This window comes from Amblyraja radiata, chromosome 5 (assembly GCF_010909765.2).
Source record: "Amblyraja radiata isolate CabotCenter1 chromosome 5, sAmbRad1.1.pri, whole genome shotgun sequence".
NCBI lineage: Eukaryota > Metazoa > Chordata > Chondrichthyes > Rajiformes > Rajidae > Amblyraja > Amblyraja radiata.
Window position 1 is genome coordinate 113,988,258 of NC_045960.1, and position 18,865 is coordinate 114,007,122.

An 18,865-nucleotide genomic window follows, 5' to 3' on the forward strand; every position below is an offset into this window, starting at 1 on the left:
ATCCCTCGTCTAAATCGTTAATATATATTGTAAATAACTGGGGTCCCAGCTCCGAGCCTTGCGGCACAGCACTAGTCACTGCCTGCCATTCTGAAAAGGACCTGTTAATTCCTACTCTTTGTTTCCTGTCTGCCAACCAGTTCTCTATCCATGTCAATACCCTACCCCCAATACCATGTGCTCTAATTTTGCACACTAATCTCTTGTGGGACTTTGTCAAAGGCTTTTTGAAAATCCAGATACACCACATCCACTGGCTCTCCCTTATCCATTCTACTTGTTACATCCTCAAAACATTCCAGATTAGTCAAGCATGATTTCCCCGTCATAAATCCATGCTGACTGACCGATCCAGCCACTGCTTTCCAAATGCGCTGCTATGACATCTTTAACAATTGACTCCAGCATCTTCCCCACTGCCGATGTAAGGCTAACTGGTCTATAATTCCGTTTTCTCTCTCCCTCCTTTCTGTAAAAAGTGTAGTTACATTGGCTACCCTTTACCTCCAGTCCACAGGAACTGATCCAGTAGAGAGAACTTTGGAAAATGATCACCAAAGCATCCACGATTTCTAGGCACCTCCAGTAAGCAGGGGGCAGAGAATGGTAGCACTCTGACCCAAAATGTAGGGGAGAGAGAAGAAAAAGAAAATAATCAGAGAATAAGAGAGGGTGGGTTTCTTAAATGTGTATATTTTAATGCTAGGAGCATTGTAAGAAAAGTGGATGAACTTAGAGCCTGGATTGACACCTGGAAGTATGATGTTGTGGCGATCAGTGAAACATGGTTGCAGGAGGGCTGTGATTGGAAACTAAATATTCCAGGATTTCGTTGCTTCAGGTGTGATAGAATTGGAGGGGCAAGAGGTGGAGGTGTTGCATTGCTTATCAGGAAAGATATTACAGCAGTGCTTTGGCAGGATAGATTAGAGGGCTCGTCTAGGGAGGCTATTTGGGTGGAACTGAGAAATGGGAAAGGGGTAGCAACACTTATAGGGGTGTATTATAGACCGCCAAATGGGGATCGAGAATTGGAAGAGCAAATATGTAAGGAGATTGCAGATATTAGTAGTAAGCACAAGGTAGTGATTGTGGGAGATTTCAATTTTCCACACATAGACTGGGAAACACATTCTGTAAATGGGCTGGATGGGTTGGAGTTTGTAAAATGTGTGCAGGATAGTTTTTTGCAGCAATACATAGAAGTACCTACTAGAGAAGGAGCGGTGCTGGACCTCCTGTTAGGAAATGAGACGGGTCAGGTGGCAGAGGTATGCGTTGGGGAACAGTTCGGGTCCAGTGATCACAATACCATTAGTTTCAATATAATTATGGAGAGGGACAAAACTGGACCTAGGGTTGAGATTTTTGATTGGAGAAAGGCTAACTTTGAGGAGATGCGAAAGGATTTAAAAGGAGTAAATTGGGACAGTTTGTTTTATGGGAAAGATGTGGAAGAGAAATGGAGTACATTTAAAGGTGAAATTTTAAGAGTACAGAATCTTTATGTCCCTGTTCGGTTGAAAGGAAATCATAAAAATTGTAAAGAGCCATGGTTTTCAAGGGAAATTGGACACTTGGTTCGGAAAAAGAGGGAGATCTACAAGAGTTATAGGCAGCATGGAGTAAATGAGGTGCTTGAGGAGTATAAAGAATGTAAAAAGAATCTTAAGAAAGAAATTAGAAAAGCTAAAAGAAGATATGAGGTTGCTTTGGCAAGTAAGGTAAAAGTAAATCCGAAGGGTTTCTACCGCTATATTAATAGCAAAAGGATAACGAGGGATAAAATTGGTCCATTAGAGAGTCAGAGTGGCCAACTATCTGCAGAGCCAAAAGAGATGGGGGAGATATTGAACAGTTTCTTTTCTTCGGTATTCACCAAGGAGAAGGATATTGAATTATGTGAGGTAAGGGAAACAAGTAGAGTAGCTATGGAAACTAAGAGGATCAAAGAAGAGGAAGTACTGACACTTTTGAGAAATATAAAAGTGGATAAGTCTCCAGGTCCGGACAGGATATTCCCTAGGACATTGAGGGAAGTTAGTGTAGAGATAGCAGGGGCTATGGCAGAAATATTTCAAATGTCATTAGAAACGGGAATAGTGCCGGAGGATTGGCGTACTGCGCATGTTGTTCCATTGTTTAAAAAGGGGTCTAAGAGTAAACCTAGCAATTATAGACCTGTTAGTTTGACGTCAGTGGTGGGCAAATTAATGGAAAGAATACTTAGAGATAATATATATAAGCATCTGGATAAACAGGGTCTGATTAGGAACAGTCAACATGGATTTGTGCCTGGAAGGTCATGTTTAACTAATCTTCTTGAATTTTTTGAAGATGTTACTCGGGAAATTGATGAGGGTAAAGCAGTGGATGTTGCGTATATGGACTTCAGTAAGGCCTTTGACAAGGTTCCTCATGGAAGGTTGGTTAAGAAGGTTCAATGGTTGGGTATTAATGGTGGAGTAGCAAGACGGATTCAACAGTGGCTGAATGGGAGATGCCAGAGAGTAATGGTGGATGGTTGTTTGTCAGGTTGGAGGCCAGTGACGAGTGGGGTGCCACAGGGATCTGTGTTGGGTCCACTGTTGTTTGTCATGTACATCAATGATCTGGACGATGGTGTGGTAAATTGGATTAGTAAGTATGCAGATGATACTAAGATAGGTGGGGATGCGGGTAATGAAGTAGAGTTTCAAAGTCTACAGAGAGATTTATGCCAGTTGGAAGAGTGGGCTGAGAGATGGCAGATGGAGTTTAATGCTGATAAGTGTGAGGTGCTACATCTTGGCAGGACAAATCAAAATAGGACGTACATGGTAAATGGTAGGGAATTGAAGAATGTAGGTGAACAGAGGGATCTGGGAATAACTGTGCACAGTTCCCTGAAAGTGGAATCTCATGTAGATAGGGTGGTAAAGAAAGCTTTTGGTGTGCTGGCCTTTATAAATCAGAGCATTGAGTATAGAAGTTGGGATGTAATGTTAAAATTGTACAAGGCATTGGTGAGGCCAATTCTGGAGTATGGTGTACAATTTTGGTCGCCTAATTATAGGAAGGATGTCAACAAAATAGAGAGAGTACAGAGGAGATTTACAAGAATGTTGCCTGGGTTTCAGCAACTAAGTTACAGAGAAAGGTTGAACAAGTTAGGGCTTTATTCTTTGGAGCGCAGAAGGTTAAGGGGGGACTTGATAGAGGTTTTTAAAATGATGAGAGGGATAGACAGAGTTGACGTGGAAAAGCTTTTCCCACTGAGAGTAGGGAAGATTCAAACAAGGGGACATGACTTGCGAATTAAGGGACTGAAGTTTAGGGGTAACATGAGGGGGAACTTCTTTACTCAGAGAGTGGTAGCTGTGTGGAATGAGCTTCCAGTGAAGGTGGTGGAGGCAGGTTCGTTTTTATCATTTAAAAATAAATTGGATAGTTATATGGATGGGAAAGGAATGGAGGGTTATGGTCTGAGCGCAGGTATATGGGACTAGGGGAGATTATGTGTTCGGCACGGACTAGAGGGGTCGAGATGGCCTGTTTCCGTGCTGTAATTGTTATATGGTTATATGGTTATGGTTATACTCTGGGATGCGGACCATCAGGCCCTGGGGATTTATCTGCCTTCAGTCCTAACTGTTTACCTAACACCATTTCCTGATTTATGTGGATTCCCTTCAGTTCCTCCCTCCCACTAGATCCTCGGTCCCTTAGTATTTCCGGGAGATTGTTTTTTCCCTCGGTCCCCTAGTATTTCCAGGAGCACTTGTTTAACTGTTCTGCCATGTCATTGTTTCCCATTAAAAAATTCACCTGTCTCTGACTAAGGGACCTACATTTGTCTTTGCTAATCTTTTCCTCTTCACATCTCTAAAGAAGCTTTTACAGTCAGTTTTTATATTCCCCACAAGCTTCCTTTCATACTCTTTTTTCCTCCTCTGAATTAACCCCTTTGGCTTCCTCTGTTAAGTTCTAAATTTCTCCCAGTCCTCTGGTTTGCTGCTGCTTCTGGCCAAGGTATATGCCTCTTCCTTGGATTTAACACTATCCTTGATTTCCCTCGTTGGCCACGGTTGAGCTGTCTTCCCCGTTTTATTTTTTTGCCAGACAGGGATGAACAATTTTTGGAGTTCATCCATGCCGTCTTTAAATCTTTGCCATTGCATCTCCACCGTCAACCCTTTAAGTATAATTTGCCCGTCTATCCTAGCCAATTCCCATCTCATACCTTCAAAGTCTTCCTTATTCAAGTTCAGGACCTTAGTCTCTGAATTAACCGTGTCACTCTCCAGCCAAATGCAGAATTCCACCATATTATGGTCACTGTTGCCCAAGGGGCCTTACACAACAAGATCGCTAACTGTACTTCCTCATTACACAATGCCCAGTCTAGGATGGCCTGCCCTCTTGGTTCCTCTACATATTGGTTTAAAAAACCATCCCATATATATTTCAGGAAATCCTCCTCCTCGGTGCTGTTACCAATTTGGTTGGCCGAATCTTGACTTTGGTTGACTTTCAGAAAGCATTTGATAAGGTCCCACATAGGAGATTAGTGGGCAAAATTAGGCCACATGGTATTGGGGGTAAAGTGTTGACATGGATAGAAAATTGGTTGGCAGACAGGAAACAAAGAGTAGGGATTAACGGGCCCCTTTCAGAATGGCAGGCAGTGACTAGTGGGGTTTCGCAAGGCTCGGTGCTGGGACCACAGCTATTTACAGTATGCATCAATGATTTGGATGAAGGGATTCAAAGTAACATTAGCAAATTTGCAGATGACACAAAGCTGGTTGGCAGTGTGAACTGTGAGGAGGATTCTATGAGAATGCAGGGTGACTTGGACAGATTGGGGGAGTGGGGAGATGCATGGCAGATGCAGTTTAATGGTATTTGGTAGCAAAAACAGGAAGACAGATTACTATCTAAATGGCGTCGTTGGGAAAAGGGGAAGTACAACGGGATCTGGGGGTCCTTGTTCATCAGTCTATGAAAGTAAGCATGCAGGTACAGCAGGCAGTGAAGAAAGCGAATGGCATGTTGGCCTTTATAACAAGAGGAATCGAATATAGGAGCAAAGAGGTCCTTCTGCAGTTGTACAGGGCCCTAGTAAGATCACACCTGGAGTATTGTGTGCAGTTTTGGTCCCCTAATTTGAGGAAGGACATTCTTGCTATTGAGGGAGTGCAGCGTAGGTTTACAAGGTTAATTCCCGGGATGGCGCGACTGTCATATGCTGAGAGAATGGAGCGACTGGGCTTGTACACTCTGGAGTTTAGAAGGATGAGAGGATATCTCATTGAAACGTATAAGATTGTTTAGGGTTTGGACACGCTAGAGGCAGGAAACATGTTCCCGATGTTGGGGAAGTTCAGAACCAGGGGCCACGCAGTTTAAGAATAAGGGGTAAGCCATTTAGAACGGAGACGAGGAAACACTTTTTCTCACAGAGAGTGGTGAGTCTGTGGAATTCTCTGCCTCTGAGGGCGGTGGAGGCCTGTTCTCTGGATACTTTCAAGAGAGAGCTAGATAGGGCTGTTAAAGATAGCGGAGTCAGGGGATATGGGGAGAAGGCAGGAACGGGGTACTGATTGTGGATGATCAGCCATGATCACATTGAATGACGGTGCTGGCTCGAAGGGCCGAATGGCCTACTCCTGCACCTATTGTCTATTGTCTATTGACCCCCCCCTTATTCCCCCGATCTCTGCCTACTGATGAGCAAATTTTACACGGTGATCTCTGACCATTGATGGTGTACCAAAACAAAAGTAATGTGCTGGAGTAACTCAGTGTGTCAGGAAGACATGGAATTGCAACGTTTTGGGCCGGGGCATGTCCTCACTACCAACATCATCTAGTCCAGGCAGCATTCTGGTAATCCTCTCCTGCACCCTCTCCTCATCTCGCCTGTTCTAGCACTAAATGTTGTATCCTTTACCCTCTTTCTGTACACTGTGGGTGGCCTGATTGTACTCTTGGATAGTCTTTTCTTTTTTCTTTTTTTTTCACTTAAATTTTTATTGATTTTTAAGAGATATATACAAAACAGTGCAACACCTTCACCATAAATAAAACAAAGTAAGAAAAACAGCAATCAAAATAAAAAAATAAGTAGATAGGGGGGAAAAAAAAAGTGATATAAATAAAAACATTGGAATAAGACCGTGTGGTTCATTTACCAAATTAAAACAAGAAAAAAAACATTACATTGATTAGTTTTCTGGAGATAATTAAATATTCATACAAACATATCATCTAGTTCTATATAGCGCAATCTTCCCATATCTAGCTCGGCATTTATCTAATTGCTGTCATGGCTCAAATAAACGGTCCATTTTCCCCAGATCTTCGCAAATGAATTCTCCTTGACTCTCAAGGAATATGTCAATTTCTCCATATTAAAGATGTCTAGCACAATTTCTAACCACTGTTCCTGTTTTGGACTTTTTTCATGAAGCCACTGCCTGGTAATGGCCTTCTTACTTGCTGCAAGCAAAACTTTAATCAAATATGTATCTTCTATTTTTACACTATCTTTAATACGCCCCAGATACATCGCAGGGCAGGTATTTGGGATTTTATAACCCAAGATATTGTTTACAGCTGCATTAACATTTTCCCAGTAGTCTTTTCTTTGATTGGAAAGCCCGTGACAAAAAGCTTTTCACTGAACCTCAGTACACGGAACAATAATAAACTAAACTAAACCTCTTCTGCACCCTCTCTAAAGCCGCCGCATCTTTCCTGTAATATGGCAACCATAACTGCATGCATTACTCCAAATGCAGCCGTACCAAAGTCCTATAAAGCTGCATCATGATGTCCTGACTCAGTATCCTGACTGATAATAATAATAATAATGGATGGGATTTATATAGCGCCTTTCTAATACTCAAGGCGCTTTACATCGCATTATTCATTCACTCCTCAGTCACACTCGGTGGTGGTAAGCTACTTCTGTAGCCACAGCTGCCCTGGGGCAGACTGACGGAAGCGTGGCTGCCAATCTGCGCCTACGGCCCCTCCGACCACCACCAATCACTCACACACATTCACACACAGGCAAAGGTGGGTGAAGTGTCTTGCCCAAGGACACAACGACAGTAGGCACTCCAAGACTGATGAAGGCAACCATACCATATGCCTTCTTTACCACTCAAGAGTCAAGAGTGTTTTATTGTCATATGTCCCGGATGGGACAATGAAATTCTTACTTGCACAACAGATTATGTAAACATTGTACATAACGGGGAAAAATAGAAAAAGTTTAATAAATAACAAATATAGTGCAAATAACAAATAATAATATAGTATTTTGCAGTTCAGAGCTCAGAGTTTATTTGTTGTGTTTAATAGCCTAATGGCTGTGGGGAAGTAGCTGTTCCTGAATCTGGACGTTCTAGTCTTCAGACTCCTGTACCTTCTTCCTGATGGCAGGAGTGAAATAAGTGTGTGACCAGGGTGGTGGGGGTCCTTGACGATTTTGGCTGCCTTTTTGAGGCAGCGACTACGATAGATCTATCTACTTGTTTTGCCACTTTTAGGGTGCTGTGAACTTGGGCCTCAAGATCCCTCTGTACATCGATGCTGTTAAGGATCTGGTCATTAATTGTATACATATTCTCCGTGGATTGTCACCTTGTCGTGGTGGAGAAGCTTGTGTGGTCCTGAGATCCTGAGAGCGATGCCGTCTGGAGCTATGCTCCTGGTAGGGCCACCCATGGCGGTAAGGTCGAGGGGGAGGTCTCTGACAAAGAGCAATCCAACCAAGACCTCAACGGTGGAACAGGCGGAGGACGATGGCTGACCTTAGTGGAGCGTCACAACGGCTGGGAAGGCGGATGAAGGCTGCAGCAGAAAAGGGTCTCCGGTCGTCTTGGACTCCATGCCACTGGATCCTGACCCAGATCTGTCAAGGGCTGTGGGGTGGCTGTCTGTGCACCAGTCTCCCCACGTTAAACAAAGTCACGCACAGGCCTCCTCCATGAGAGGACAGTCATACACGTTTACAGTGACTGCCGATGATGACTTTCCCCTTATATTTGAACTCCCAAAGTGCAACATCTCACATTTGTTTGGATAGACAATACACAATAGGTGCAGACTTGACTTATCTTAGTGTTTAAGAAAGAACTGCAGATGCCTGAAAAATCGAAGGTAGACAAAAATGCTGGAGAAACTCAGCGGGTGAGGCAGCATCTATGGAGCGAAGGAATAGGTGGCGTTTCGGGTCGAGACCCGTCAGACTGATGTGGGGGTGGTGGGGGCCTGCCTATGTCTACCTGTTGGTACACAAAAGTGCTGGAGAAACTCAGCGGGTGCAGCAGCATCTATGGAGCGAAGGAAATGTCTACCTGTTTATGTCCAAGTCATTTATTTATATCAGAAAGATCAGTGGTCCCAGCACAGATCCCTGCGGAACTAAACCGGTCACTGCCCTCCAGCCTGAATAACCCCCTTCCATCATATCCCTCTGTGTTCCATCAGGATCTCACCAGGGACTAATTTACTGTTGTGTTGTGTCTTTTTATTTATTTTACTAAATGTAAATACTGGTTTTGTTCTATTCTGTTCTGTTGTTTTGCACAATCCACAGGCATTGCCACTTTCATTTCACTGCACATCTTGTATGTGTATGTGACAAATAAACTTGACTTGACTTGACTTGTAAGCGGGGTGGAAGATTGCAACCTTCACGTGGTCCGCCCTGTTTCGACCAATGCAATCAACCTGGCGTGCACAATCAAATAAGATCAAATAGAACAAGTTGTCCTACAACTTTAGGCTGTGCACGCCACACGCAAGAAGAAGAAGACTTGTAAGCCAGGTCTGAATCCAAATGACCAAGTCAGCATTGGCCCTGTGTAATTTAATCTTCTGGATCTGCCTTAAGGAGTAAGCCATTTAGAACAGAGACGGGGAAACGCTTTTTCTCACAGAGAGTGGTGAGTCTGTGGAATTCTCTGCCTCAGAGGGTGGTGGGCAGGTTCTCTGGATGCTTTCAAGAGAGAGCTAGATAAGGCTCTTAAAGATAACGGAGTCAGGGGATATGGGGAGAAGGCAGGAACGGGGTACTGATTGGGGATGATCAGCCATGATCATATTGAATGGCGGTGTTGGCTCGAAGGGCTGAATGGCCTACTCCTGAACCTATTGTCTATTAATCACTCTCCATGCATCCATCTTTCATAACCCCCCCCCCCCCCCCCCCCCCGGTCTGAAGATAGGTCTCGACTCGAAACGTCACCTATCCATGTTCTCCACAGATACTGCCTGACCCGCTGAGTTACTCCAGCACTCTGTGAAACGTCACCTATCCATGTTCTCCACAGATGCTGCCTGACCCGCTGAGTTACTCCAGCACTCTGTGTAACGTCACCTATCCATGTTCTCCACAGATGCTGCCTGACCCGCTGAGTTACTCCAGCACTCTGTGTAACGTCACCTATCCATGTTCTCCACAGATGCTGCCTGACCCGCTGAGTTACTCCAGTACTCTGTGTTTAGTCCTGTCGTTAAGTTAGGTCGCAGTGACCTCTCTTTGTCACTGAATGCCATTACAGTGCGCCTGCTGGAATTTGGATGACCAGAAAATTATGATGATCAACTTTTACACTGGAAATCTTGGGGCAGTAAAACGCGTGTCAAGAACAAAGATTGAAAATGGCGAGACAGAAATAGAAACATAAAAACATAGAAAATAGTTGCAGGAGTAGGCCATTCGGCCCTTCGAGCCAGCACTGCCATTCAGTATGATCATCCAGAATGAATGAATGAATAAGTTTATTGGCCAAGTATTGGCCAAGTATTCACATACAAGGAATTTGCCTTGGTGCTCCACCCGCAAGTGACAACATGGCATACGGTGACAGTTAGGAACGACACATAAAATGTACAACATTAATAATAAAACATTATCGATTAAACATGTGAATTAATTAAAATACCTGAGCAAAAGGAGGCTACAGATTTTTGGTAATTGAGTAGATGCAGAATCAGTACCCCATTCCTGCTTGCTCCCAATATCTCTTGATTCCGTTTGCCCCAAGAGCCACATCCAACTCTGTCGTCAATACTGGCAATGTATGCGATGAAAAGTTGGCATTTTGATTTATTTTTTCTCTCTGGTTCGCCTAACTTGTTATTCTGTAAGTTGGTTGGTGTTCTACTTTTAATGTCATCTTGTTTGTCATTTTTTGTTCACCAGGGCCTCACTGTTTTATTGTGCCAATTCGAGATCAAGAAGGCAATATGTATCCGGGGGTGACAGTTATTGATATGATGCACAAAGAAGGTGAGTTTGCTCAAGGTTTTAAGACAGGAGGTCACAGCTAAACAGTTAGGTTGGGTAAGGGGGAGGTACAGCGAGACCTGGGTGTCCTTGTACACCGGTCACTGAAAGTTGACGTGCAGGTACAGCAGGCAGTGAAGAAAGCTAATGGAATGTTGGCCTTCATAACAAGAGGATTTCAGTATAGGAGTAAAGATGTTCTTCTGCAGTTGTATAGGGCTCTGGTGAGACCACATCTGGAGTATTGTGTACAGTTTTGGTCTCCTAATTTGAGGAAGGACATCCTTGTGATTGAGGCAGTGCAGCGTAGGTTCACGAGATTGATCCCTGGGATGGCGGGACTGTCATATGAGGAAAGATTGAAAAGACTAGGCTTGTATTCACTGGAGTTTAGAAGGATGAGGGGGATCTTATAGAAACATATAAAATGATAAAAGGACTGGACAAGCTAGATGCAGGAAAAATGTTCCCAATGTTGGGCGAGTCCAGAACCAGGGGCCACAGTCTTAGAATAAAGGGCAGGTCATTTAAGACTGAGGTGAGAAAAAACATTTTCACCCAGAGAGTTGTGAATTTGTGAAATTCCCTGCCACAGAGGGCAGTGGAGGCCAAGTCACTAGATGGATTTAAGAGAGAGTTAGATAGAGCTCTAGGGGCTAGTGGAGCCAAGGGATATGGGGAGAAGGCAGGCACGGGTTATTGATTGGGGACAATGAATGGCGGTGCTGGCTCGAAGGGCCGAATGGCCGCCTCCTGCACCTATTTTCAATGACGCATCATTTTCTGTTGGAATGAACGGCACCCGTTCCGTAAACAAATAAATACTCGGCCCGGCGGCACAGCTGGTAGAGCCACTGCCTCCCTGCGCCAGTAACCCGGGTTCGATCCTGACATCGGCTGTTGCCTTTGGAGTTTGCGCATTCTCCCCGTGCAAAACAGAGCAGCAAGGTTCTTTTTCTTGTTGGGAATGAAACATAAACCAAAGGAATAGTAATATCTCAAGCCGGGTGGGTGTTGAGCAGCCAGATTGTTCTCTCATATCTAACAACGACACGTGGCACAGCTCAGTCTCCAGCGCGATAAAGGATCTTCAACTTCATCCGCCACTACTCGTTGCAGGTTCATCAGACTGACAACATTCCACAAGATCAAGAATACCACTATTGATCTATAACAAGAGGAGTTGAGTATAGGAGCAAAGAGGTCCTTCTGCAGTTGTACAGAGCCCTAGTGAGACCACACCTGGAGTATTGTGTGCAGTTTTGGTCCCCTAATTTGAGGAAGGACATTCTTGCTATTGAGGGAGTGCAGCGTAGGTTTACAAGGTTAATTCCCGGGATGGCGCGACTGTCATATGCTGAGAGAATTAAGTTGCAAGAACACTTTTATTTTCCCAATCTATTCTCTTCTCCCAGGTCTGAATGGAGTTGATAATGGAATTCTCGTCTTTAATAACATTCGAATTCCAAAAGAAAATCTCCTGGACAGGTTTGTATATCCTTTATCTTTCTGTCTGAATAAATATTATCTAGTAACAATATTGATCAGTTGCATTAGAAAATCCTCTCGTACCAATAGGACTTCACTCAAACAGCATTGCTGAGGTTGCTCGCATAGCTATGCTGGGACCGAGAGGAAGGTGGCTCTCAGATTAGGAACTCATCTACCCATGACAGCAAGAAATTGCAGAGAGTTGTGGATGTAGCCCAGTCCCACACACACCACACTCCCCACCATTGTAGATGTAGCCCAGTCCATCACACAGTCCACACTCCCCACCATTGTAGATGTAGCCCAGTCCATCACACAGTCCACACTCCCCACCATTGTAGATGTAGCCCAGTCCCACACACACCACACTCCCCACCATTGTAGATGTAGCCCAGTCCCACACACACCACACTCCCCACCATTGTAGATGTAGCCCAGTCCCACACACACCACACTCCCCACCATTGTAGATGTAGCCCAGTCCCACACACACCACTCTCCCCACCATTGTAGATGTAGCCCAGTCCCACACACACCACACTCCCCACCATTGTAGATGTAGCCCAGTCCCACACACACCACACTCCCCACCGTTGTAGATGTAGCCCAGTCCCACACACACCACACTCCCCACCATTGTAGATGTAGCCCAGTCCCACACACACCACACTCCCCACCATTGTAGATGTAGCCCAGTCCCACACACACCACACTCCCCACCATCGACTCCATCTACACTTCACGCTGCCTCAGGAAAGCAACCGACATAATCGAGAACCTCTCATACCCTGGTCGTTCCCTCCTTTCTCTTCTCCCGTCAGACAGGAAATTCAGAAGCTTAAGTGCGTCCAACAATTAAGAAAAGCTTCTTCCCCTCTGTTAACAGACTATTGAATAATCTCCCAATAAACTAAGGCATGTAGTATCAATCTTCCAGTCTACCGTACTGCGGGTCTAGCACTTTTTTGTTACTCTGCACTTTCCTGGTAGCTGTAAGATTATATTCTGCTCTGTTTCCTTTCTCTTTTTGCACTACTGTGTGGTTTTATTGTACTTGAGCATGGTATGATTTACGTGGATCACAAGCAAAAATAGTTTTCCACCGTATCTTGGTACACCCGACAATAATAAACCAGTGGCAATATTTTCTTGATTAGTACCGGTGTCAAAGATCGCGGGAAGAAGGTAGGAGAATGGTGTTGAGAGGGAAAGATAGATGAGCAATGTGTAGGAAGGAACTGCAGATGCTGGGTTAAACCAAAGATAGACACAAAAAGCTGGAGTAACTCAGCAGGTCAGACAGCATCTCTGGAGAAAAGAAATGGGTGACGTTTTGGGTCGAGACCCTTCTTCCTTTCATCCAAAGATGCTGTCTGACCTGCTGAGTTACTCCAGCTTTTTGTGTCTATCTTCAATAGATCAGCCATGATAGAATGGTGGAGAAGACATGATGGGCTGAATGGCCTAATTCTGCTCCTATAACTTGTGAACATGAATATTCTGGCATTAAAACAGCGTGGCAATCTCACTGAAAGTAGATAAAAATGCTGGAGAAACTCAGCGGGTGAGGCAGCATCTATGGACCGAATGAATGTGTGACGTTTCGGTTCGAGACCCTTCTTCAGACTGGTGTGGGTATGGGGGGGGGGGGGGGCGGGAAAAAGAAAGGAGAAGGCGGAGACAGTGGGCTGTGGGAGAGCTGGGAAGGGGAGGGGAAAGAGGGAGAAAGCAAGGACTACCTGAAATTGGAGAATTTTATTTTCAAGGAAATTAGTCCTTGCTTTCTCCCTCTCTCTCCTTCCCAGCTCCCCCACAGCCCACTGTCTCCGCCTCTTCCTTACTTCTTCCCACCCCTCCCCCCCCCACCCCCACATCAGTCTGAAGAAGGGTCTCGACCCGAAACGTCACCTATTCCTTCTCTCCATAGATGCTGCCTCACCCACTGAGTTTCTCCAGCATTTTTGTCTGCCTTCGATTTTCCAGCATCTGCAGTTCCTTCTTAAACATTGCGATCTTTAGGATACATTTAGGCAGGTACATAGATGGGATGTGTTTAGAATGAAATGGGCCAAAAGCAGGCAGGTGGGACTAGTGTGGTGGGACATGTTGGCCGGCGTGGGCAAGTTGGGCCGAAGAGCCTGTTTCTCTGCTGTATGAATCTCTTGTATATACCTTTCCGTCACCAAACAAATGTTTTTCATTTTGTCTCGGCTCTCCTTCCCAGCTCTCCCACAGCCCACTGTCTGTACTAAGGTGAGAGGGGAAAGATTAAATAGGAACCTGAGGGTCAACCTTTACACACAGAGCGTGGTGGGCGTATGGAACCAGCTGCTAGAGGAGGTAGTTGAGGCTGGGACTATAACTACATTTCCAAAACACTTTGATAAGTACATGGCCGTGACAATAATAAACCAATACCAATTTATGCAGCATAATGGAACAATTAAACTCTTATCTGCTGCAGCTTCTCAGGCCCACTAACGCAATAAAACACAAATATACGCATTACTGATTATTAATGAATTGCTCTGAATGTTGTTGCATTTATGGGCCTGTAAAGCTGCAGCAAGTTAAGGGCCTGTCCCACTTGGCGACTGCCGGCGTCATATCAGTGTCGCCAAAAGATTTTGAACATTTCAAAATCCAGCGGCGACAAAAAAAAAGACAATAGACAATAGACAATAGGTGCAGGAGTAGGCCATTCAGCCCTTCGAGCCAGCACCGCCATTCAATGCGATCATGGCTGATCATCCCCAATCAGTACCCCGTTCCTGCCTTCTCCCCATATCCCCTGACTCCGCTATCTTTAAGAGCCCTTTCTTGCTCTCTCTTGAAAGCATCCGGAGAACCAGCCTCCACTGCCCTCTGAGGCAGAGAATTCCACAGACACTTGAATGTGCGACACAGACAAATGTCGCGACACTTGAAAAAACACCCGTCAATACATCGTCACGCCGCGTCACCACCGCGTGATACATCATCACTCCGCGTATTTTAAGGCCACCTCATACGTCAGTCAATGATGCCGGCAATCTCTGAAACAATGGCCAAGTGGGACAGGCCCTTAAGAATATCATTGTTCTGTTACCGGTACATATGACAATTAAACACTCTCGACTTGACTCTTGACTAGACTCTTGACGACCAAAGCTTCAGCCGCCAACCTATTGAAACGTACAACTGTAATGTAACCCAGTGCTGCTTCAATTATTTCAGTGTCATTCACCCTCGAGTCTTTATCACAACATTTCATTCACCCTCGAATAATGTTCTTATGATTTTTTGGTAATTTGCGTCTTATTCTTCCTCGTGTGTAAATATCTGCATAAATTAAGTAATTCACCCTTCATTCACCTTCTCTAGTTTCATTCACCCCAAAATAATTTCATTCACATTCGGGCGAACCATTCACCAGTTTAAGAAGCACTGACCTAACCTACCAACCTGCACGTCTTTGTGATGCAAGAGGAAACCGGAGCATCCGGGTGAAACCTGTGAGGTCATATGAAGAGCGTGCAAACTCCACTTGGACAGCAGCAGAATTAATTGCCACAGAAGGCTGTGGAGGCCAAGTCAATGGATATTTTTTAGGCAGAGATTGATAGATTCTCGATTAGTACGGGTGGCAGGGGTTATGGGTCGAAGGCAGGAAAATGGGGTTGAGAGGGAAAGATAGCTTGGCCATGATTGAATTGCAGAGTAGACTAGATGGGCCGAATGGCCTATTTCTGCTCTTATGACTTATGAACTGATGAAACGAGGTGATGGTTCAGCCCAGGTGCGTCCAGAAGTGTGGAAAAATGCGGGCAGTGTAGAATTGTTGACTCGTTGGGAAAACAGACTGGAGGCAAAACATATCAGACAAGTGCGGTCAAATCGAGTTGAGCCAATTGTGATGGTGCACAAGTGTGATGTTGCTTCAGGTACAATGATAAATAGACAATAGGAGCAGGGGTAGGCCATTCGGCCCTTCGTGCCAGCACTGCCATTCAATGTGATCATGGCTGATCATCCACAATCAGTACCCCGTATCCCCTGACTCCGCTATCTTTAAGAGCCCGACCTAGCTCTCTCTTGAAAGTATCCAGAGAACCGGCCTCCACCACCCTTCTGAGGCACTCACAACTCTGTGTGAAAAAGTGTTTCCTCGTCTCCGTTCTAAATGGCTTACCCCTTATTCTTAAACTGTGGCCCCTGGTTCTGGACTCCCCCAACATCGGGAACATGTTTCCTGCCTCTAGCGTGTCCAAACCCTTAATAATCTTATATGTTTCAATAAGATTCCCTCTTATCCTTCTAAACTCCAGAGTATACAAGCCCAACTGCTCCAATCTCTCAGCATATGACAGTCCCGCCATCCCGGGAATTAACCTTGTAAACCTACGCTGTACTCCCTCAATAGCAAGAATGTCCTTCCTCAAATTTGGAGATGAAAACTGCACACAATACTCCAGGTGTGGTCTCACTAGGGCTCTGCACAACTGCAGAAGGACCTCTTTGCTGCTATATTCGAATCCTTTTGTAAAAAAGGCCAACATGCCATTGGCTTTCTTCACTGCCTGCTGTACCTGCATGCTCACTTTCATTGACTGATGAACAAGGACCCCCAGATCCCGTTGAACTTCCCCTTTTCCCAACTTGACACTGCTTGCAGCAGCAGCAGCAGCACAGGCACAGACAACATACAGAAATCTGAATCTGAAGATGTGGGACTTTGCAGAGTGGGACAGCTAAAGGGACATTTATCAATGAAACATTCCCCACATTCCCAAACAAGTTAATTGGAGGGCAGAAGGTTGTATTTTACTCGGAGTTCGGGGATTAAGCAGCAGAGAGCAGGGTTTAGATTAGAGATACAACATGGAAACAGGCCCTTCGGCCCACTGAGCCCATGCCGACCATCGATCACCCTTCAGGCCAGTTCTATTCTATCCCACCATTGCATTCAATCCCTACTCATTTGGAGCAGGTTACAGTGGTCACTTGACCCATAAACTCCCATGGCTTTGAGATGTGGGAGGAAACCGACGCTGTCACAGGGAGAATGTGCAAACTCCACACAGACAGCACATAAGGAGATGTTATTGAAACATATAAGATTATTAAGGGCTTGGACACGCTAGAGGCAGGAAACATGTTCCCAATGTTGGGGGAGTCCAGAACCAGGGGCCACAGTTTAAGAATAAGGGGTAAGCCATTTAGAACGGAGACGAGGAAACACTTTTTCACACAGTTGTGAGTCTGTGGAATTCTCTGCCTCAGAGGGCGGTGGAGGAAGGTTCTCTGGATACTTTCAAGAGAGAGCTAGATAGGGCTCTTAAAGATAGCGGAGTCAGGGGATATGGGGAGAAGGCAGGAACGGGGTACTGATTGGGGATGATCGGCCATGATCACATTGAATGGCGGTGCTGGCTCGATGGGCCGAATGGCCTACTCCTGCACCTATTGTCTATTGTCCAGAGACAGGGGCAAGCCCAGGTCTCTGGTGCTGTTAGGCAGCTCTATCAGCTGTGCCACTTTGCATAGATTCACGGTGAGAGGGAAAGAGTTTCCAGAGGAAGTAATGATTTGGGAACAATAACAACATTTAAAGGACATTTGGATAGGAAATGTAAACGTAGGTGGGCCAAACGCAGGCAAATGGGATGGGCCAGCATGGACACAGCTGGGCCGAAAGGCCTGTTCCCGTGCTGCAAGACACCTGTAACAGCAGTGAGCATCAAAGTGTCCTCAGCAGCCTGTCTCAAAGTGAGTTTGAGGGTTGCCCTGACTTACAGAGAAGGGGAGACACATGTGAGGCTGTGATTGCGGTTTCCAGAGGTCACAGACAAAACCACAAGTTGTCAAACAGAACGGAAGGAGATTGGGGTCCCACTCGCCGAGGCTCCAGTTGTCTTCAACAGGTTCTGGCCCTTACATCAGATAGTAGCAGACTGAAACTGAAGGGAAGAGACAATCAAGTCGAGTGTTTAATTGTCTGATGCATCGGCAACACTTACTGCAGCTTACAGGCCTGTAAACATAATCGAACATACAACCTGCAACATAGAACAGAACCGCACAGGCACAGGCCGTTTGGCCCACAATGTCCACATCAACTCATGTCATCGGTGTACAAATGATCCGTATCCCTCCATTTCCTGCCTCAGGCCGGTGGAGGCCGGTTCTCTGGATGCTTTCAAGAGAGAGCTAGATAGGGCTCTTAAAGATAGCGGAGTCAGGGGATATGGGGAGAAGGCAGGAACGGGGTACTGATTGGGGATGATCAGCCATGAACACATTGAATGGCGGTGCTGGCTCGATGGGCCGAATGGCCTACTCCTGCACCTATTGTCTATTGTCTAATCTGCATATATCAAAACACACAGATAAATATATAATAAATAAAGATTCAAAAAATTAATATCACAATACTAGATTAACAACATACCCTGAAGTCTGTAGTGCTACGAAAGATAGTACACATCGTAGCTGAGTTCAGTTTAGTTTAGAGAGCCAGCGCGGAAACAGGCCCTTCAGCCCACCGAGTCTGCACCGACCAGCGATCCCTGCACATCAACACTATTCTACACACACTAGAGACAATTTGCAACTATACCAAGCCGATTAACCTACAAACCTGTAAGTCTTTGGAGAGTTGTGCAGTTTTCAAGAGCCCGGTTAACATGCAGCAAAAGCTTTTCACTGTACTTCGGTACACTAATAGACAATAGGTGCAGGAGTAGGCCATTCGGCCCTTCGAGACAGCACTGCCATTCAATGTGATCATGGCTGATCATCCCCAATCAGTACCCCGTTCCTGCCTTCTCCCCATATCCCCTGACTCCGCTATCTTTAACAGCCCTATCTAGCTCTCTCTTGAAAGTATCCAGAGAACCGGCCTCCACCGCCCTCTGAGGCAGAGAATTCCACAGACTCGCAACTCTCTGTGTGAAAAAAGTGTTTCCTCGTCTCCTTTCTAAATGGCTTACCCCTTATTCTTAAACTGTGGCCCCTGGTTCTGGACTCCCCCAACATCGGGAACATGTTTCCTGCCTCTAGCGTGTCCAACCTCTTAATAATCTTGTATGTTTCAATGAGATCCCT

At 45.3% G+C, this 18,865-nt stretch overlaps 1 protein-coding gene across 1 annotated transcript in view; it reads left to right on the forward strand.

The window, feature by feature from the left end:
* Positions 1–18,865, forward strand: part of acoxl (acyl-CoA oxidase like) — a 311,202-nt gene that overhangs the window by 37,597 nt on the left and 254,740 nt on the right. The window contains exons 7-8 of the mRNA XM_033022103.1: positions 10,205–10,291; positions 11,704–11,776. Of these exons, the coding sequence (XP_032877994.1) occupies positions 10,205–10,291; positions 11,704–11,776 (160 nt within the window). The remainder of the gene's footprint in view (positions 1–10,204; positions 10,292–11,703; positions 11,777–18,865) is intronic.